The sequence below is a fragment of the Hyperoodon ampullatus genome (assembly GCF_949752795.1).
Source record: "Hyperoodon ampullatus genome assembly, chromosome: 4".
In the NCBI taxonomy this organism is placed as follows: domain Eukaryota; kingdom Metazoa; phylum Chordata; class Mammalia; order Artiodactyla; family Ziphiidae; genus Hyperoodon; species Hyperoodon ampullatus.
Window position 1 is genome coordinate 5,600,508 of NC_136917.1, and position 23,116 is coordinate 5,623,623.

A 23,116-nucleotide genomic window follows, 5' to 3' on the forward strand; every position below is an offset into this window, starting at 1 on the left:
GAGGGAGACATAACTATCTCTTTGAAAGACCCACTGAAACACCTCAAAGACAGATTAGCTAAGACTGAGGTACAATGACAGGCCTAGTAACTGTCAGTTAGAAGAGATGTTTCCCACGGATGAAGTCCACGTGCATAGTAAAATCAAACTGGGGTTTCAATATGACTTGGAATCATAAGTGGCAAAGGTATGGCTCTGTATCACTGTGGCTCTCATCTGCAATAAGCTGCTCCTTCCTTTTACCCAGGCACGTCTGGAGTGGACTGGGTTGGAGAGCAGAGTAGTAGAAGGGGAAAGGCTGTGGGCCTTGGAGGCAGCCTCAGGCTAAGCTCTGTGACCTTGAGCAAGTTACTTAACATCTCTGAGCCTCAGTCTCCTCCTAGAGTTGTTGTAAGGCTTCCATAAGTTACTGAGGGTCCGGTCTTAGAATAAATTGTGCCTGGCATGCGGGACGTTCTCAGCAAGGATTAGCTGCTGCGTTCTTACCTTCATCATCATTATTATGCCGGAGCAGTACATCATGGACACCAGCTGATGCTATTCTATATGCTGGCATTCTATGTAAGGTTTCATTCTTTTTTAAAAAAAGGTTTTCTGCTAAAAAATAAATCTAGGGACTTCCCTGGCGGTCCAGTGGTTAAGACTTCGCCTTCCAATGCATGGGGTGCTGGTTCCATCCCTGGTCAGGGAGCTAAGATCCCACATGCCTTGCGGCCAAAAAACCAAAACATAGGGCTTCCCTGGTGGCACAGTGGTTGAGAGTCCGCCTGCCGATGCAGGGGACACGGGTTCGTTCCCCGGTCTGGGAGGATCCCACATGCCACGGAGCGGCTGAGTCCGTGTGCCATGGCCGCTGAGCCTGCGCATCCGGAGCCTGTGCTCCGCGACGAGAGAGGCCACAGCAGTGAGAAGCCCGCGTACCGCAAAAAAAAAAAAAAAAAAAAAAAAACAACAACAAAAAAACATAAAATAGAAGTGATATTGTAACAAATTCAATAAAGACTTAAAAAATCAATCAATCAATCAATCAATCAATCTGAAAAACCACTGGGCAGCTTCATTTTCATATCAAAAGCTTTTAAGACTCCTCTTATTTTGAGGCATGAATCAAAAGTGTCACATGACTGAGGAAAAAAAAACTTAAGGATGCAATCTTAGGCCAAATGATGCATAGCTGAGAGAGGGCCTTCCTACCTCTTGTTTGCCCTTCACATTTAAACAAGTCTATGCAACTCTTCACTTACTTAATTTCATTCTTATTTACTGTCCATCACTGGAGTTTGTTAAAGATATCAGCCAACGCAAATAGGGCGCCATCCTGTGTCTCACCTAGATCTGGTAGCTTGGTTGGTGGAGGGTCTTAGAAGAGTAATGGAAACACATATTAAAGATTGTTTACATTTACAGTGATTACATTTCGTGACCCTGAACTGACTGGGTTCAAATCCTGAGCTTTGCCACTTATAAACTCTGTGACCTTGGCAAGTTATTGAGCATCTCAACCATGGTCTGGAGAGAGTATGTGACTTACCCAAGGTCACACAGAGAATGGCAAAGCTAGAACTGGAATCCAGGGCTCTTTTTTAAAAAAAAATTTAATTAATTTATTTTTGGTTGCTTTGTTTCTTTGTTGTTGTGCAGGGCTTTCTCTAGTTGCAGCGAGCGGGGGCTACTCTTCATTGCAGTGCATGGGCTTCTCATCGTGGTGGCTTTTCTTGTTGTGGAGCATGCGCTCTAGGAGTGCGGGCTTTAGTAGCTGTGGTACATGAGCTCAGTAGTTGTGGCTCGCGCGCTCTAGAGCACAGGCTCAGCAGTTGTGGCACATGGGCTTAGTTCCTCCGTGGCATGTGGGATCTTCCCAGACCAGGGCTCGAACCCGTGTCCCCTGAATTAGCAGGCAGATTCTTAACCACTGCACCACCAGGGAAGCCCATGGAATCCAAGACTCTTGACCAAAGATCACAAAGTGGCTGCCCATGGGCTGGGTTCAGTTTGCAGATGGTCTTAGTTTAGACTGCACAAGGTTTTGAAAAATATTTGATTTAGCTGCCACAAGGAACTGGGAGATTTCTCCCGAAACTCTGGAGTTCCTGCTTCTGTTTCCTCAATGAAATAGAAGTCATTATAACATCTACCTCTCACGGTTGGCGTGAGAACTGCAAATAATCCATGGCATCTCTTAGCACAGTGCCTCGTGCATAGAATTTGCACAGTGAGCTATTATCATCAGCAGCGTTAAAGTTGGGATTGGAAGATTTCTGTCTCCACTCTGTGAGGCTCTCTCCTAGCAACTCAGTTATATCTGCCTCACATCTCTGCATTTGGAACCCCTGCATTTAAAACCATTAAAACAGCCGCTAAGTCTGACTCACAGAGGAGCCCTGAAAGGGGTTAGCATGAGGGGAGGAATTAGTCAGCGGGAGGCTGGGGCAGGCACTTTCTAGTGGCTTTAAATTGATCCACTTATATAATCTTCAGAACAACTGCAGGCCACTCAAGTTTCCCAATGTGTAAGTCTTGTTTCTTCAACTACTCTGTAAGTACCTCCAGCACACATCTGGCATCCCATACCTCGAAATAGTCACCATCACTCACCGCCATGCTCTCTGGGATGATCGAGGCTGCCTCCTGCCCCACTAGGAAACTGTGGTCCAGAGATGCGAGAGGAATCACTGAAGGTCACACGGTAAGTGGCAAGCCTGGGACTTGAACCTAAGGCTCTTTACTAGTGGGGGCAGATTGGCTACTCATGACTGTTCTTAGTTTGCAGAGGGGCTTAGTTTGGGCTGCACTGCATTTTGAAAAAAAAAATTATTTGCCAAAGTTAAAAAACATTTGTTAAATTTTGCATATAATTCTGGATTCTTGCCTCCTTGGAGGGTCTGGCCTCCTTGAGCCAGTCCTACAGGGCAACATGGGCTGGAGCCGAGCACCCTTTGCCCTTATCTGGGGCAAGAACTCTAGTTCACCCTCATCCCAAGGTCTTGGGCTAAGGAATAACCACCATTTTCCTATTCTGCAGCCTGTTATGTTACTTAACAAATTTTATTATGTTCTTAACTATGATATTACATTGGAATTTGTGACTCTGAAATCCCTACTAGTGCCTTTCCAGCCTTTCCCAGGGCCTTCTACAGTACTGGACTAAATTTATCAGACAGCAGCCCTCTGAACAGCCTCTAATGGGTTGAATTGTGTCCCCCCGCAAACATATGTTAAAGTTCTAACCCCCAGGGCCAGTGCATGTGACCTTACTTTGACCTTCTTTGCAGATGTCATCAAGTTAAGATGAGGTCATACTTAATTAGGGTGGACACTACTTCAGTATGGTGTGTCGTTATACAAAGAGGAGCCGAGACACAGATACAGACCCAGAGGGAAGATGGCCATGTGAAGCCAGAGGCAGCTGACACAAGCCAAGGAACATCTAGGACTACAAGTAGGTGGAAGAGGCAAGGAAAGACCTTGCCCCAGAAGCTTTGGAGGGAGCATGGCTCTGCAGACACCTTGATTTTAGACTTCTAGCCTCCAGAACCGCGAGAGAGTAAACTTCTGTTGCTTTAAGTCCCCCAGGTTGTGGCACTTTGTTACAGCAGCCCTAGGAAACTAATACACAGCACTGTCACGCATCCCTTTCATTTCCGGTTCTTATAGCCTGCTTTTACCTTTGTCCTTCATTTCTGCTTCCCTGTCTCTCTCACCCATCCTCCAGTACAACTCTATCTTCCTTCTCCCTGTCTGCCTCAGGTCCACTATGGACTTTGAACCTGACAGATGTCTCCCGGGATGAAAAGGGCCCTGGACCCACTTCCAAGTTTGGCAAATAGGGAGGTAACACAGGGGAGCAATTATTTACACGTGTTGATATGGTTACTGCTGGGTGGCACGGTTGCCAGGCTGCCAGAAACAGCCGCCTGAAATCTCAGTGCCGATCACTGCAGTACCACCTTTGGGGGCTGCGAGAACAACAAGCTTGCCAGGGACTCGGTGTGAATTGGCCCAGACACCTCTTCTCCCTCCACAGCATCTCAAAATCGACTCCAGTAGCTTCTTAGCATTCAGTGCAGCCCTCGCTGGTGAAGCTTAGACAGGCCGTTCGGTCCCTGCAAAGCAGGGCACTGACAGCTTTTTCCCTTTTCTCTTCCTCATTACCTAATCTGTCCACTTCCTGATACTAATGGCTTTTTAAATGAGCCTAGGACAATTGATAGCATTTCCCAATTAAACCCAAATATCCTTCATCCACCCTTTACGCAGCCACTGGGTGTGAAGGAGTGCCGTGGAGCAGGGGCCCAGCCAGACATATTTTTCTAGCTGTCCTGCTCTGACCCTCTCCGCCTGCAGAGATGCCGACGCCCCTCTCATGGGAGCTGGTTATTGCAAAGTTTCTCTGAGATGCAGGAGTGACTTCTAGATGCCAGAGGGAGGAGTGCTGGCTGAGATTTCTGAGCAGACACAGTGATAGTGATAGAGTCAGAGACAGGATTTTTCCCAATCCTCTCTGTTGTCAACTGGTTTCATAACCACTGAATCCAGATGCTGCCCTCTGAATGGGGAGAGATCCTTGTACAGCCATAGTAATTGATAGAAAGTTTGAGAGACAGTGGGCTGAGGGTCTGCAGAAGTAGATCCTCTTATTTTTTATTATTATAAGTGATTATAAATAAAAGAATGGAGCTACTGCTTATTGAGTGCTTGCTGTGGGCTAGACCCTGTGATTGGCACCTTACATAAATTATCTCTAATCTTTATAAGACCATTTGAGAAGGATAATCTCTCTTTGTTACAAATGAGGAAATAGAATAGACACTCACAGAAGTTAAATGACTTAACCAAGGCTGCACATCTAGTAAATGTCAGCACTGAATCTAGGTAGTCTGAATCCAAAGCCATGTTCTTTCTGTTACTCTAGGAGAGACTTACTGCTACTGGCTGCAGGAAGCATAAATTTAGTAACTGTATTTGGGGACTGTGCTCAGGGCAACCTTAGAGGGTTGATATACGGTGAAGGTGCAGTGGAGAGTTTATTTACTTACTGTCTTATCGCGGGAGAAGAAATGCCTGGGAGTGATAGCCCCACTGCCTACATAGAATTCTATCTTCTCAGACCTCAGGCCCCTCCTACAGAAGTTTCAAGGTTACCCTGAGGGGATGCCTCCCAGAGAGTCCTAGACGTGCATGGCAGCAGGAAGGAAGGGGCGGGAGGTTCGCTTTTCCTATTTCTACAATCCAGCTGCCCTCCCCATGCTCCGAGAGTCAACCCCCAACTCCTGTTTCAGTTCCACACCTCTTTCCCAAGCCTTGTTTCAGCTATTCCTCACTGCCACCAGGTGGGATGGGGCCCTCTCTTGTCACTATTATCCCTGCAACACAGAGAAGGAAACTCTGAGAATGAAGAAACTTGCTCAGGATAAACACCTCGGCTAACTGTGGCACTAGGTCTCAAATCCACATCCTCTGACTTCGTGTACACTCCTGGCAGTTAAAATGGCAGAAGCCAAGATCTTGCATGGCTGTGTGCAGGAACGAGTTCTGCCTTTGGAACAAGACTGTGGACCCCTGGAAGAAGAATGAGTTCAGCGTCGGGTTTGCTGGAAGAGAGAATAGAGTGTAAGTGAGCACACGTGAGGGTCACAGATGGAATCCTCTAGCCAGCCAACTGGCCAACTACCACCAGAGACAACTCAACTAGGCCACATTCTATCTCATTTCAACATGTCCCACCTTTGGCATTCTCCAAACCTGACTAAGGCTGTTGAACTCCACAAAAGCTAAGTTCCTGGATATCAGGGCAAAGAGCAATAGGGGAATTAAACGGCCTTCCTTCTCCAAGGTTAAAGATGATCTCCAATCTTTCATATGCAGGTAGCAGTAATGGAGATTGCAGAAGGAATGTAGCTTGTAATTAAAGATGGAGAGTAAGAAGATGTTCTGAATTATTCTGCTGTGGTTGCGCTTATGCACCTGACGGTGGAGTCTACACAAGATCTCATTCTAGAATCCCTCGTCATGTTCTAAGCTAAATGTGTAATCTCCTCATGGTGTTCCAGACCTATTTCAAACTCTGGGCAAACCCACATACCAGTCTCACACAAAAGCTCAACAAGTGCCCTTCTAGAAACTTAACATGACTTAACCAACTTGGCTACTTTGTAACCAACCAAAATGGTGCCAAACCTGTGGCTCCATCATTAACCATCATTTAGCAAATGGCTATGCCATTCACTCAGTTGTCCAACAAATTGGCTTCATTTTTCAATTCTCTCTCTTTCATGTTCAATAACTTCTGTTGGTTCTAACTTATAGAATTTCTAGAATCCATCCACGCCTCTCCACTGCCACTCATCTTATCTAATCCATCACCCATGCTCTTGTCTTTAGAGTGTCTCCCTCATTCCCTCCACCACTACTGTTTGGCTCTAGAACCATCCTGTACTCTGCTGCCGGCACAACTTTATGTTACAAACCTGCTTAAAACACTATCATAGGGACTTCCCTGGTAGCGCAGTGGTTAAGACTCCGCCCTCCCAATGCAGGGGTCCCGGGTTTGATCCCTGGTCCGGGAACTAGATCCCACATGCATGCTGTAACTAAGAGTTCATATGCCATAACTAAGGATCTTGCCTGCCACAACTAAGACCTGATGCAACCAAATAAATAAATAACCAAAAACTACAATGAAAAAACCACTATCATGGATCCTCATCATCTTCCAGATAAATACAGATGAGGAAATAGACACTCTCAGAAGTTTAATGACTGAACCAAGACTGCATACCTAGTAAGTGTCAGTGTTGAATCGAGGTAGTCTGAATCCAATCCATGTTCTTTCTGTTACTCTACGAGTACTTTACTGCACTGGCTGGAGGGAGCACAAGTTAAGTAACCATATTTGGGGACTGTGCTTATTTATTCATTATCTTATGTGAGTGGGAAAAGAAATGCCTGGGAGTGGTAGCTCCATTACACACAGGGAATTCTACCCCCTTCCCTCTTCCTGCCCCCTAAAAAAACACCAGTGTCAGTGCCACCTGCCACACACTCCCATTGCCCCCGTACTTGTGCCCTGGAATAATCTGCCCCTTATATTTTAATTGCTTGTTTAGTTGTCTTTCTCTTTCAGACAGAGAGTTCTGGGAGGTTGCAGACTGTTCATTATTAAGCACCACACCAGGCATGTGGTGGGCACTCAATAAATATTTATTACTTTCTTTTCCTTCCCTCTCAGTTTCATTGGTACTGAACACATCAGTAAACAGCTAGCTCCTCTCAAACACGTCCCCGGAGTCCTCCAGGCTTTGAATTCCGCCTTTATCTCCCTCTCAGGTTCTCCTGTCCTTTCTTCTTAGAAAAAGTTGTTTCAGGCTCATGCCATGAAATGTCACTTCAAAATATTTAACAAAAAACAGAGAGAAGCTTGGTGTTATTTTCTTTTTTCCCTCAAGTCTTCTACAGTGACAGGATGAACTGAGCAGTAGTGGAGCTGTGTTGCCATGGTAACTGATAACGGTCTAGTCCTTTCACTTTCTTTGTAGGCGAAAAATATATCTCTTTTTCTATAACTAGCAAAAGATGAGGATTTATCTTACCATCTACTAGATACCTAATAGCCCAAAGGACTCATTCTCAATTACCCAGTGCTTGCATTCCATTCTAGAGACTCTTTTCTGCTGATCAAAATGATCCATCAGAACTGACACTGTCACTGGTGCCATCCTCTTGGTTGTCACTCCGGAGCCCTACAGAGGCTCAGCAGGAGGAATTCTGAATTGTTTGATACAAGGGGTCTGGAGAAAGAAGTGTTTGTGTACATGTGTGCACACATGCCTGTGTGTCTGTTTGTGGTAGGAAAGGTGTGTTTCAAATTTTTTCGTGGTTGAACTAGGTCATTCCATCTAATAATTCAGGGACCCTCTGTACACAAAGTCTTTGCTGTAAAGATCAGAAGAAGATGCTTCGAGGCCCAGGATCAGTGTGCATCCTCTAATTGGCTACATGTGTAGGAGTTAAAGACGGCTGTTCAGAGACAGCTTAAACTCTAAGTAGGGCAGCCACATATCCAATCTTAAATTAAAAAAGAAGATCTTCACATAAAAAGTCATTTGTGCATGTAAGAGAAAGGGAAAGATAAACTAGAGCCAATTCCAACTCCACGGGGATAGGTCCCCCTCGTTTTTTCTTCCAGAAAAAAGAAAAAATACGATTCCTTCCTTTAGATTTCCCTGGGTCATTTCTCATTTGGGCTGCCAATGCTATGATGTGGGCATGGTGGATTACCCTGATGTCCAGAGAGGCTAAACGACCTGCCAAAGGTCACAGAGCAAGTTCATGACAGGCTTCATGAAAATTCAAGTTTTCAAACTTGAAATCCAAGACTATCCTACCCACCATGAAAGGACTCCCTCTCAAGAGACAGCTGGGCCTTCTGATATTAGCCACCTCCTTTGCATCCTACCTCCAATGGCCATAATATAAATATTCATGGAAAAAGCCTCTGAGGTTAGACATTTAAGTGCAAGAAAGCTGGTAAGTATTCTAGAAGATTCTCTGTACGGAGTCCATACTCATACTGTGAATCGAGTTTGCTGCTGCTGCTCTAATCCCATTTACTTTCCACAGCAAGCCAGTTTGGTCAGTACTAATGTGATTCTTGTTTTAAAAATGAAGAAAGAAACTCAGAAAGGTTAAGCTCCTTGCCCAAGGTCAAGGAGTTAATAACTTGTAGAATCAAATATGAAGAAAAGAGAAAGGGGAAAAAGGAAGGGAAGGAAAGGAAGAAAGGAAAACTCTTCCAGGTAAATATGTACCTATGATGTTCTGGGCCCTGTGCTATGCACTTTCACATACAGAATCTGATTTAATCTCAGAGCATTTAATCTCAGAATCTGATTTAATCTCAGAGCATCCCCGTGAGGTGAGTATTTGTCCTATGCAGGAGGAAACTGAGCTTCAAAGAGGTTAGACTGCATTCTGGATATCATGCAGCAAGTAAATAGCAAGGCAGGAACAACAGCCTAGTTTGAACTGGTCAGGCAAAGCCTGTGCTCTTAACTTTTGCAAGATGCTGCCTCCAATATCTGGCATTACTGACATAAATTCTGAAAAGCTACAGGGGAACAAACACTGTGAAACAACTTTAGGACTGAAAGAAAGCTAGGAGATGCTCTTAGCTCCCTATATATGGACACAGGGGGTAAGAACACAGGAATTCTCAGAGCTCAACAAGTGTTTTAGTATGTTCAGTGTAATGGACTGAGAGTTGTGTTGGTGAAAGGGCATGGCTATCCACCACTAATTAGCTGTGTGATATTGGGCAAATTGTCCACCCTCTGGGCTTCTATTTCTATAAGTGAAATCTGGTGGTTGGGCTAGATCAGTACTGATCAGCAGAGAGACTTCCAATCACATGCCAATGCTGATTAATTAATATGTAATTGTTGCCTGGACTGCTGTGTTGTGAAGGATTCTGAGGCTGCACCTATGCTACAATCATCAGGGATCTTTACCTTGGGCATTAGAGGTGGGAGTGGGGGCATACATGTCATAGTTTTGCCATTGCAAGACTGATGAGTAATATACATTTGTAGTTTTATCATCTTTGTTTAGTCACTCAATCTCTTGTAAAGCAATTTCTAGTTTTGAGCTGTAGTTGCCTCAGCAATAAATTCTCCTACTCTGCGTGTATCTCTATGGTCAAGCTTCAAGACCCCACCCCCCAATAAAAAGATCCATTAGTGAGGAATTTCCAGCTCCATGATGATTTCATGGACTTCAATCATCCCAAAGTTTTGCTTGTCTCTTTCCAGAAGAAAGAATCTTGAAAACGTCAGTCTATCTCCTTCTTCTTAATCATTACCATGATGAGGAGAATGATGGCAGGAGAGGAGGAAGCGCTTTTTGGTTGGTTGAAACATGTCAGCTTTATCCCTTTGGAAAGGAGGCAGCTTAAAGGCAACGTGATGGAAATGGACAGAAGCCCAACCAGGAAAATCAAAGGAATGGTGGGTTTTTCGTGAAATACACAAATACAGTGATGAAGAAGTGTTTTGGAAAACTTAATGAAAAAGTGTACTTTAGGACCGAAGATTCCAAAATGTGATCTGAAAAACATACGGGATTTCTTGGAAGTACTGCCAGGGCAGGTGTAGGGGACAGGAGTGTGTGTGGGGTTTGGTTGGGTGGCCACTGGTTTGTGTTTTCAACCTACACTCCTCAGCTCCTCTCATGGTCTGCTTTATGAATTATGTTTCCATGCAAGACTTAGTTGTGAGTAAACATTGTAAGTTTGAAAACCATGCATTTAGATAAATAAAGTACCATTTCACATAACAGCCAAATAAATAACTGAATCCGTTATATGAAGGAGTGCGTTAAAGGATTAAGACAAAATCATTGATTCAAAAAGTTTGGACCATTTTCTGAAGGATAAGGCCAAAAAGTGCTGCTGGAGGAGGCTGTGCCCTGTCTAACATAGTGAGGAAACATCTTGCCCTTTTCTGGGAAACATACCTTAGGTGGAACTCAGTATAAGTCTAAATTCCCAGTCTTGAAATTGCTCTTGTGGAGATGGCACCCTGCTTTTTCTGAATACCCTTTCTAGAAGAACCCTTGTTGTTGACACAGAAAATAGCACACTTGCTCCTGAGCTGGTAGGAGGACTGAAGAAGTAGCAAGTACTCAGAATTAATTAACTCTGATTTACAAAGCAGCATCACTGACACACATGGTAATTAAAATCTCACATTAGGCATTGTTTTATTTGCTTTGCTAAGCAACACATGCGCACACACAGAAAAAAGTGTCATTCTTACTGTAATCTGAAGAATGTTTGGGTTTTCTTGGGAGCACTTAAGGGATGGCTGTAGGACAGAGAAATTGTTTTGAAAACCAAAAGAGACAGAGGATTTTAAATGAATGAAGCCTACCATTTATCCAACACCTATTATGCGGCACAGATCATCACAAATAACTGAATAATGCTGATGGCAGATAATATTTATTGAGTTCTCGTCTTGTGTTGATACTGGTGTAAACATTTTATATATATGTATTAATGAATTTAACCCACATACCAGCCTTAGGAGGTAGGTGCTCTTATGATTTTCATTTTTACAGATGAAGAAACTGAGGCATAGAGTACTACAAAAGAAGTGGCAAGGTCAGGATTGAAATGTAGACTGCCTGGCTTCAGATTCCGTGATCTGAATGACTATACTATGGTTTCTTAATTTATAAAGTTCCGTAAAGAAAATATCTTACTAAACCCTTACAAAACAATCATCTCACTTTACAAAAGAGAAACCTGAAGTTCACAAAAGATAAGAAACTTGCCATAAGTCACACAACTAGGAAATTATACAAAGGGGCTTTGGGTTCAGATTTGAATCCAAAGTTTGTGGTAATTTCTATGGTAGTCTCTCACATATAGTATATGTTACAGCCATTTTCTGTTAAATATATACAGACATAGAGAAAACTGACAGCATGATGACAAAAATCTGTCAAACAGCATCATCATCTTCCCGAACACCATCCACATAAATTTCTAACTCTCGATTGCTTGTTAAACTTAGACCTGAGAAGAAGGTTGCTGGGAAATAAATGTTTTGATGAATCACAGTTTTTATGTGGCTCAGGATTTTATTGTTTCTTGGTTAGGAAAGAGGCGATGAAAAGTCAAAATAGATAAGCTTTCAAAGACATGTAATCAGGGCTACAAATAAAGATGTGAAATGAAACTCCAGGATGTGTTGTAAGTTCCTGTGGAAGTGAAAGATGTGTTCAGACACTATGTTTTAGCAGATTGGGTCTTATGTGACCTCCAGGCTATGCCTTGACTTTAAAGTTATTGGTGTAACTCAATCCGTACTTAATGATGAAGATTACCCAAGATGAGGCCACTATTGTCACTGATGTGAAAATTCTAAGTAAGTGTTGATTTTCAGTTTTTTGTGGATGGGCTGACCACTGAATGACTGTACCAGCAGAGACTTCCTAGAGATGACAGAGGCCAGGAGGCCACACTGAGTTGTCACTGAAGGAAGCAGGCAGTCCTGTGGCCACTGCAGTTAGCACTACAGAGTTAGAAGCAGATGCTCCCCATTGGGTGGCAACCCCTCACATGGGAAAAGGGAGCTAAAGGACATAGAACTGAAACATCTTATTCACTTAATTTTTCTAAAGTTTTACTGGGATTTAATGTGTAATAAACTATGTATATGTAAATTATACAATTTAATGAGTTTGACATACTATACATTCATGAAAGCATCACTGCAACCAAGATGATGAATATATCATCCCCAAAGCTTCCTTTTGCCCCTTTTTAAGTCCCCATCCCTTATCCACCCCTGTCCTCTAGGAAACCACTGATTTGCTTTCTGTCTTATAGGGGATTGAGTTTTTAGAATTTTATATAAATGCAACCACACAGTATAGATGTTCTTTTGTTTTTTGATGGTGGGTGATGTGTGTCTGGCTCCTTTTACTCAGCATAATTATTTTGATAATCATCTATCTAGTGTGTATCAGTAATTTGTTCCTTTTTGCTGCATGGATATACCACAATTGGTTTATTTACTTGTTGATGGATGTTTGGGTGGTTTCCAGTTTGGGGCTATTATAAATAAAGTTGCTCTGAATTTCTCTACATGTGTGGATTCATGTTTCTCTTTTCTCTTGGGTAAATACTGTACTTACGAGGGAGTAGCTCGGTCAAATAGTGGGTGTATGTTTAATTTTTTTTTTTTTTTTTTTTGAGAAACTGCTGGAGTTTTTACTAGGAGATTTTTCCATTTTGCATTCCCAGCAGCAGTGTAAGAGTGTTCTAGTTGCTCCACATTCTTGACAATACTTCTATGATTAGTCTTAAAATTTTTTCTTCCAATAAACTGCAATCTGTATTTTTTTTAACATCTTCGTTGGAGTATAATTGCTTTACAGTGGTGTGTTAGTTCCTGCTTTATACCAAAGTGAATCAGCTACACATATACATATATCCCCATATGTCCTCCCTCTTGCGTCTCCCTCCCACCCTCCCTATCCCACCCCTCTAGGTGGTCACAAACACGGAGCTGATCTCCCTGTGCTATGCGGCTGCTTCCCACTAGCTATCTATTTTACATTTGGTAGTGTGTATATGCCCATGCCACTCTCTCACTTCATCCCAGCTTACCCTTCCTCCAGCCCGTGTCCTCAAGTCCATTCTCTATGTCTGCGCCTTTATTCCTGTCCTGCCCCTAGGTTCTTTAAACCAATTTTTTTTTTTTTAGATTCCAATATATCTGTTAGCATATGGTATTTGTTTTTCTCTTTCTCATGTACTATACTCTGTATGACAGACTCTAGGTCCATCCACCTCACTACAAATAGTTCAATTTAATTTCTTCTTCTGGCTGAGTAATATTCCACTGTATATATATGTGCCACATCTTTATCCATTCATCTGTCGATGGACACTTAGATTGCTTCCATGTCCTGGCTATTGTAAATAGAGCTGCACTGAACATTGTGGTACATGACTCTTTTTGAATTATAGTTTTCTCAGGGTATATGCCCAGTAGTGGGATTGCTGAGTCGTATGGTAGTTTTTTTAGTTTTTTAAAGAACCTCCTTACTGTTCTCCATAGTGGCTGTATCAATTTACATTCCCACCAGCAGTGCAGGAGGGTTCCCTTTTCTCCACACCCTCTTCAGCATTTATTGTTTCTAGATTTTTTGATGATGGCCATTCTGATGGGTGTGAGATGATATATCATTGTAGTTTTCATTTGCATTTCTCTAATGAGTAAAGATGTTGAGCATCCTTTCATGTGTTTGTTGGCAATCTGTATATCTTCTTTGGAGAAATGTCTGTTTAGGTCTTCTGCCCACTTTTGGATTGGGTTGTTTGTTTCTTTAATATTGAGCTGAATGAGCTGCTTGTAAATTTTGGAGATTAATCCTTTGTCAGTTGCTTCATTTACAAATATTTTCTCCCATTCTGAAGGTTGTCTTTTCGGCTTGTTTATGGTTTCCTTTGCTGTGCAAAAGTTTTAAGTTTCATTAGGTCCCATTTGTTTACTTTTGTTTTTATTTCCATTTCTCTAGGAGGCGGGTCAAAAAGGATCTTGCTGTGATTTATATCATAGAGTGTTCTGCCTATGTTTTCCTCTAAGAGTTTTATAGGGTCTGGCCTTACAGTTAGGTCTTTAATCTTTGAGTTTATTTTTGTGTATGGTGTTAGGGAGTGTTCTAATTTCATTATTTTACATGTAGCTGTCCAGTTTTCCCAGCACTACTTATTGAAGAGGCTGTCTTTTCTCCATTGTATATTCTTCCCTCCTTTATCAAAAATAAGGTGACCATAGGTGCATGGGTTTATCTCTTGGCTTTCTATTCTGTTCCATTGATCTATATTTCTGGTTTTGTGCCACTACCATACTGCCTTGATTACTGTGGCTGTGTAGTATAGTCTGAAGTCCAGAAGCCTGATTCCTCCAGGTCCATTTTTCTTTCTCAAGATTGCTTTGGCTATTCGGGGTCTTTTGTGTTTCCATACAAATTGTGAAACTTTTTCTGCTAGTTCTGTGAAAAATGCCATTGGAAGCTTGATAGAGATTGCACTGAATCTGAAGATTGCTTTGGGAAGCATAATCATTTTCACAATGTTGATTTTCCAATCCAAGAACATGGTATATCTCTCCATCTGTTTGTATCATCTTTAATTTTTTTCATCAGTGTCTTACAGTTTTCTGCATACAGGTCTTTTGTGTCCTTAGGTAGGTTTATTCCTAGGTATTTTATTCTTTTTGTTGCAATGGTAAATGCGAGTGTTTCCTTAATTTCTCTTTCAGATTTTTCATAATTGGTGTATAGGAATGTAAGAGATTTCTGTGCATTAATTTTGTATCCTGCTACTTTACCATATTCATTGACTAGCTCTAGTAGTTTTCTGGTAGTGTCTTTAGAATTCTTTATGTATAGTATCATGTCATCTGCAAACAGTGACAGCTTTACTTCTTTTTTTCTCATTTTGATTCCATCTATTTCTTTTTTTCTCTGATTGATATGGCTAAAACTTCCAAAAGTATGCTGGATAGTGGGGAGAGTGGACAACCTTGTCTTGTTCCTGATCTTAGTGGAAATGGTTTCAGTTATTCAACATTGAGGACGATGTTGGCTGTGGGTTTGTCATATATGGTCTTCATTATATTGAGGTAAGTTCTCTTTATGCCTATTTTCTGGAGGGTTTTTACCATAAGTGTGTGCTGAATTTTGTCAAAAGCTTTTCATGCATCTATTGAGACGATCATATGGTTTTTATCCTTCAGTTTGCTAATATGGTGTATCACATTGCTTGATTTTTATATACTGAAGAATGCTTGCATTCCTGGGATAAACCCCAGTTGATTATGGTGTATGACCCTTTTAATGTGCTGTTGGATTCTGTTTGCTGGTATTTTGCTGAGGATTTTTGCATCTATGTTCATCAGAGATATTGGCCTGTAGTTTTCTTTCTTTGTGACATCCTTGTCTGGTTTTGGTATCAGGGTGATTGTGGCCTCGTAGAATGAGTTTGGGAGTGTTCCTCCCTGTGCTATATTTTGGAAGAGTTTGAGAAGGATAGGTGTTATAACTTCTCTAAATGTTTGATAGAATTCACCTGTGAAGCTGTCTGGTCCTGGGATTTTGTTTATTGGAAGATTTTTTTTTTATACCAAAGGAAATTCTTTATTGTAAACAAGATATAAAGTACAACAAAAGAAATATTGTGCAAATTGTAAATCACAAGGATTTTTTTTATTAAAAGAAAATTCTTTTTTGTTTTCCAAGGGTCCAAAATTTTGATGGCAGGAATCTACACCCAATATAGAGAAAAATGTTAAATGGAAAGACATAATCACATTTTTCACTATATATTTTAAACAACTGACTTTTGTTTCACCACTGTATATATCATCCACTATACAAAACAGAATATAACAGAAATACTGCTAACAAAAGTGAATGTCCTAATTATTTTTCTACCTATCTACTTCGACATTCCCCCCCCTCAAAAAAAACTCCTATAAATTAACAGGACATTTGTCCACTTGTGAATAATGTTCACTCACTTTCTAATTCAATAAAGCACATGTTATATCCTCATAACATAAGGGTACTTTACTGATGACCTAAGGCATCTTTTTGAAGGAGTTATCTAAAATCCTTAATATCCCTTCTTTACAATATGTGTTTTCGTCTTCAATTTTTTTTCGAAACAAAGTGCAGTGTATTTTAGAGTCTACGGAAAACACATTGGTATACAATTTTCAAATCTACACAGGGAACTGCAGCCAACTAAGGTTCAAAGCATAATAAAAGTCCTAGTTATAGTCATTTGTTAAACTTTTAAAACAAAAACGCAAAAAAGAAACCCTGAAGCTACACTTCAAAGCAATTAAATTAATGAGGATTCCAATTCTTTGGGACCTCTTCAGCAATATACAGTTGCTCAATTCCAAACGTCAGCAATTAGTGTAAAAATGCTAGTTCTAGATATATTTAACAACTATGTCCACGAAGTTGAATGGAAAGACTAAGAATAGTAAACAAGATAACTCTAGGAAAGGATAATAATATTCGCGATAATACAAATCAATTTTACATCTCCATCTCTGTACCGTAAAGTTTACTTCCAGTCTCTACACTCTTGAAACCAGTGCTTTTGAAGAATCACATTGAAAAGTTGGTCTCAAGTATAAATGGTGAAAGTAAAGTAATAAATTGTGCACACAAATTCAAAATCTGTGCTACCTGTGGTTGGGCTGACCTCACCTGAAACCTTCAAAAGATATTGAAAGGAATAAAAACTTTCTCATCTCTCTTACGTGGTAAGAAATGAGTCCTGCCACTCTTTGAGCTGCCTGAGGCCATAGCACTTCTTACCATCTAACCCAGGCTGGGCCTTCTCCCCAGGCCGTGGGGCTTCTGCTTGCAGCCCGCACTGGAGGGCCACAGACTTGCAGTAGAAGCATTTTTATATCACCACTGGCTTCTGGCTGTGACCAAAGTTAGTCTGATTCTTCGCCATCCGTCTGTCACTGTGTGGGAGCAGGGGTTGGAGGTAGGGTAATGTCATTTAACTTGCTCACTTCCATCTGCCAGTTTGGTAGCTTCCTGGCTGACAGATGGCGCCGGGCATGTTTGGTCAAATGGTCGCTCCTCATGAACCGCCGGTCACACATGGGACAGGCGAATTTCTTCTCACCTGTGTGGGTTCGTCGGTGTCTGGACAGTTCATCTGAACGGGCAAACCTCCTTTCACAACCTTTCCAGCTACAGCTAAAAGGTTTTTCTCCTGTATGCGTTCTCATGTGGGCCTTCAGATGAGAACTTTTAAAGTACGTCTTGCCACATCCTGGATGGCTACAGATGTGACTTCTTATCCTTGATGAGTCAATCTGAGGAGTGACTTTTGCTGCTGAAGGAGAAAACCCTGGAGCAGGGGCAATGGGAGAGAGTCTGGTGCCATTTGGGCTCACCACTGGAGGCTTTGGGTTCTGAACAACGGGCTGGGGTACAACAAACATGACGGCGCCATTGGGCACCTGAGTGCCCATGAATACAACAGGTGGGCAGACGGCTGGCGGCTGACTGGGTGGAGTGCTGGGTACGACTGTTGCCACAGCTGGGTTGTTTGCAGGGAAGGGAACCATCTGGCAGATGACGGGCATAGGTGGCACTCCCCCTGTTGATACTGCAGGTGGAGAGACTAAGACCGACTTTTGTTGTGGGGACATGGGGACCGGCTGAGATCTACAGATTACTGTCTCTGAGGAAGGCACAGAAAAGTCATAAAGTGCAGCACTTGCTTTCTCTTCAACACCTGCTACTGTGTCTCTCTCACGTTTGGATCTGTTTGGTGACACAGCTGCACAAGGTATGTTTTTTCTTGCAGCCTCAGCATTTAGGTGGGTTCTTCTTCGAAAAGAATTGTCCTGATAGTTAAGGATGCTGGCTGCTTTCACTGGGCAAGATCGGTGGTTACACAGCTGGGCATCAGCTGTATGACGAATCACACTTGTTGCCTGAGCCTTGGGGAGTTTGGGGGCAGGTACTGGGCTCTTCTCCTCTTTGAAAGGTGCAGCAGCAATGTGAGGCTTGGCAGTATCTGACAATGATTTGAAGTGTCCAGTAGATGGCGCTGGTGCCATCAGATTTGACACTTGAGAGGGTTCAAAGTCAAAGGGACTGTAAGGTGGAGTCAAACAAAACGCTGGGACTGTATGAAAATCAGGTGTACCAGGAAGCAGATTCTCTTCTTCTGACATATCAGACACTGGAGTAACGGATCTGCTTTCAATGTATTTCTTAAAATCAGACTTCCAACTGCAGCTCATTGACATAAGTGCTTCTGTGGCTTCAAAGTCACTTTTCTCTACAGTTTTGTTCCAGGAATACACACTCTCTTTTGATCTTTCAGAAATCATTTCCATTCTTTCCTCTGTAGCCTGCTGGAGAGAAGCGCCGAAGTTGAGCATGGTTGGCTGCCTGGCCGCCGGCGGCGAGCTGACTGGCTGCTAGGCTGCTTGGCTGCCTGGCCACAGAGGGGCAACCGGAGACACTCCACGCCGCTCCCGCCACCGCCGCGCTCCGCGCCGTCTATTGGAAGATTTTTAATCACAGTTTAAATATCAGTGCTTGTGATTGGTCTGTTTATATTTTCCATTTCTTCCTGGTTCAGTCTCAGAGGGTTGTGCTTTTCTAAGAATTTGTCCATTTCCTCCAGGTTGTCCATTTTATTGGCATATAGTTGGTTGTAGTAATCTCTCATGATCCTTTGGATTTTTGAAGTGTCACTTCTTACTTCTCCTTTTCCATTTCTAATTCTGTTAATTTGAGTCTTTTCTGTTTTTTTTCTTGATAAGTCTGGCTAATGGTTCATCAACTTTGTTTATCTCTTCAAAGAACAAGCTTTTAGTTTTATTGATCTTTGCTATCATTTCTTTCATTTCTTTTTCATTTATTTCAGGTCTGATTTTTATGATTTCTTTCCTTCTGTTAACTTTGGGTTTTTTTTGGTTCTTATTTCTCTAATTGCTTTAGCTGTAAGGTTAGGTTGTTTGAGATTTCTCTTGTTTTTTGAGGTAGGATTGTATTGCTATAAACGTCCCTCTTAGAACTGCTTTTGCTGAATCCCATAGGTTTTTGGTCGTTGTGTTTTTATTGTCATTTGTTTCTAGGTATTTTTTGATTTCCTCTTTGATTTCACCAGTGATCTCTAGGTTATTGAATAGTGTATTGTTCAGCCTCCATGTGTTTGTATTTTTTATAGATTTTTCCTGTAATTGATATCTCGTTTTACAGCACTGTGGTCGGAAAAGATACTTGATATGATTTCAATTTTCTTAAAATTACCAAGGCTTGATTTGTGACCCAAGATATGATGTATCCTGGAGAATGTTCCATGAGCACTTGAGAAGAAAGTATATTCTGTTATTTTTGGATGGAATTTCCTAATAATATCAATTAAGTCCATCTTGTTTAATGTATCATTTAAAGTTTGTGTTTCCTTATTTATTTTCATTTTGGATGATCTGTCCACTGGTGAAAATGGGGTGTTAAAGTCCCCTGCTATGATTGTGTTACAGCTGATTTCCCCTTTTATGGCTGTTAGCATGTGTCTTATGTACTGAGGTGCTCCTATGTTGGGTGCATAAATATTTACAATTATTATATCTTCTTCTTGGATTGATCCCTTGATCATTATGTAGTGTCCTTCTTTGTCTCTTATAATAGTCTCTATTTTAAAGTCTATTCTGTCTGATATGAGAATTGCTACTCTAGCTTTCTTTTGATTTCCATTTGCATGGAATATCTTTTTCCATCCCTCACTTGCATTCTGTATGTGTCCCTGGGTCTGAAGACAATCTCCTGTAGATAGCATATATACGGGTCTCGTTTTTGGATGCATTCAGTCAGTCTATGTCTTTTGGTTGTAGCATTTAATCCATTTAAGTTAATTATTGATATGTATGTTCCTATTACCATTTTCTTAATTGTTTTGGGTTTGTTATTGTAGGTCTTTTCCTTCTCTTGTGTTTCCTGCTTAGAGAAGTTCCTTTAGCATTTGTTGCAAAGATCGTTTGGTGGTGAATTCTCTTAGCTTTTGCTTGTCTGTAAAGGTTTTAATATCTCCGTTGAAGCTGAATGAGATCCTTGCTGGGTAGAGTCATCTTGGTTGCTGGTTTTTCCCTTTCATCACTTTAAATATGTCCTGTCACTCCCTTCTGGCTTGCAGAGTTTTTGCTGAAAGATCAGCTGTTAATCTTATGGAGATTGCCTTGTATGTTCTTTGTTGCTTTTCCCTCAGTGCTTTAAATATTTTTTCTTTGTATTTAATTTTTGATAGTTTGATTAATATGTGTTTTGGCATGTTTCTCCTTGGATTTATCCTGTATGGGACTGTCTGTGCTTTCTGGACTTGACTGACTATTCCCCTTCCCATATTAGAGTAGTTTTCAGATATAATCTCTTCAAATATTTTCTCAGTCCCTTTCTTTTTCTCTTCTTTTTCTGGGACCCGTATCATTCGAATGTTAGTGCATTTAACATTGTCCCAGAGGTCTCTGAGACTGTCCTCAATTCTTTTCATTGTTTTTTCTTTATTCTGCTCTGTTGTATTTATTTCCACTCTTTTATCTTCCAGGTCATTTATCTGTTCTTCTGCCTCAGTTATTCTCCTGTTGATTCTTTCTAGAGAATTCTTAACTTCATTTATTGTGTTGTTCATCATTGTTTGTTTGCTCCTTAGTTCTTTTAGGTTCTTGTTAAATGTTTCTTTTATTTTCTCCATTCTATTTCCATCTTTAGTATCATTTTGGATCATCTTTAGTATCATTACTCTGAATTCTTTTTCAGGTCGACTGCCTATTTCCTCTTCATTTGTTTGGTCTTGTGGGTTTTTACCTTGCTCCTTCATCTGCTGTATATTTCTCTGTCTTCTCATTTTGCCCATCTTACTGTGTTTGGGGTCTCCATTTTGCAGGCTGCAGGTTCATAGTTCCCGTTGTTTTTCTTGTCTTCCCCCAGTGGTTAAGGTTGGTTCAGTGGGTTGTGTAGGCTTCCTAGTGGAGGGGACTTGTGCCTGTATTCTGGTGGATGAGGCTGGATCTTGTCTTTCTGGTAGGCAGAACCACATCCGGTGGTGTGTTTTGGGGTGTCTGTGACCTTATTATGATTTCAGGCAGCCTCTCTGCTAATGGTTGGGCTTGTGTTCCTGTCTTACTAGTTGTGTGGCATAGGGTGTCCAGCACTGGAGCTTGCTGGTCATTGAGTGGAGCTGGGTCTTAACGTCGAGATGGAGATCTCTGGGAGAGCTTTTGGTGTTTGATATTACATGGAGCCAGGAGGTCTCTGGTGGGCCAATGTCCTGAACTCAACTATTCCATCTCAAAGGCTCAGGCCTGACAACCTGCTAGAGCACCAAGACCCTGTCAGCCTCACAGCTCAGAAGAAAAGGGAGAAAAAAAGGAAAGAAAGAAAAAAATAAAATAAAGTTATTAAAATGAAAATTATTAAAATAAGAAAATTAAAAAGTAATAAAAAAAGAAAGAAAGAAAAAGGAAGGAAGAGAGCAACCAAACCAAAAAAGAAATCCACCAATGATAACAAGTGCTAAAAACTATACTAAAAAAAACAAAAAATGGACAGACAGAACGCTAGGACAAATGATAAAAGCAAATGTATACAGACAAAATCACACAAAGAAGCACACACATACACACTCACAGAAAGAGAAAAAGGAAAAAAATCTATATATATAAAAAAAGGAAGAGAGCAACCAAATCAATGAATAAATCTACCAGTGATAATAAACTCTAAATACTAAACTAAGATAAACATAAAACCAGAAACAAATTAGATGCAGAAAGCAAACGCCAAGTCTACAGTTGCTCCCAAAGTCCCCCACCTCAATTTTGAGATGATTCGTTGTCTATTCAGTTATTCTAAAGATGCAGGGTACATCCAATTGATTGTGGAGATTTAATCCGCTGCTCCTGAGGCTGCTGGGAGAGATTTCCCTTTCTCTTCTTTGTTCGCACAGCTCCTGGGGTTCACCTTTGGATTTGGCCCTGCCTCTGTGTGTAGGTCACTTGAGGGCGTCTGTTCTTTGCTCAGACAGGACAGGGTTAAAGGAGCAGCTGATTAGGGGGCTTGGGCTCACTCAGGCCAGGGGGAGGGAGGGGTACGGGATGCAGGGCGAGCCTGCAGTGACAGAGGCCAGAGTGACGTTGCACCAGCCTGAGGCGTGCCGTGCCGTGCCTTCTCCCGGGGAAGTTGTCCCTGGATCATGGGACCCTGCCAGTGGCAGGCTGCACAGGCTCTGGGGAGGGGAGGTGTGGACAGTGACCTGTGCTTGCACACAGGCTTCTTGGTGGTTGCAGCAGCAGCCTTAGAATTTCATGCCCGTCTCTGGTGTCCGCTCATAGCCGCGGCTCGTGCCCGTCTCTGGAGCTCATTTAGGCGGTGCTCTGAATCCCCTCTCCTCACGCACCCTGAAACAATGGTCTCTTGCCTCTTAGGCAGCTCCAGACTTTTTCCCGGACTCCCTTCCAGCTAGCTGTGGTGCACTAACCCCTTCAGGCTCTGTTCACACAGCCAACCCCAGTCCTCTCCCTGGGATCCGACCTCTGAAGCCCAAGCTTCAGCTCCCAACCCCTATCCGTCCCGGTGGGTGAGCAGACAAGCCTCTCAGGCTGGTGAGTGCTGGTCAGCACCAATCCTCTGTGCGGGAATCTCTCCACTTTGCCCTCCATACCTGTTGCTGCGCTCTCCTCCGTGGCACTGAATCTTCTCCCCCCCGTCCCCCGTCTCTGCCAGTCAAGGGGCTTCCTAGTGTGTGGAAACCTTTCCTCCTTCACAGCTCCCTCCCAGAGGTGCAGGTCTCATCCCTATTCTTTTGTCTCTCTTTTTTTCTTTTTTCTTTTGCCCTACCCAGGTACATGGAGGAGTTTCTTGCCTTTTGGTAAGTCTGAGGTCTTCTGCCGGTGTTCAGTAGGTGTGCTGTAGGAGTTGTTCCACATGTAGATGTATTTCTGATGTATTTGTGGGGAGGAAGGTGATCTCCATGTCTTACTCCTCTGCCATCTTG

General features: G+C 42.1%; 2 protein-coding genes across 2 annotated transcripts in view; both read right to left on the reverse strand.

Annotated features, from left to right (window-relative positions):
- ATP10B (ATPase phospholipid transporting 10B (putative)) overlaps positions 1 to 23,116 on the reverse strand; it is a gene marked incomplete at its 3' end in the record, with an annotated part of 338,125 nt that overhangs the window by 152,650 nt on the left and 162,359 nt on the right. The gene's annotated exons all lie outside the window — the stretch shown is intronic.
- On the reverse strand, positions 17,061 to 19,423 carry LOC307052727 (Krueppel-like factor 10; the record flags this gene model as incomplete). The annotated part of the gene is made up of 1 exon (XM_079703841.1): positions 17,061 to 19,423. Exon 1 carries the CDS (start codon positions 18,501 to 18,503, stop codon positions 17,061 to 17,063), a length of 1,443 nt encoding a protein of 480 aa, XP_079559967.1. The 5' UTR covers positions 18,504 to 19,423.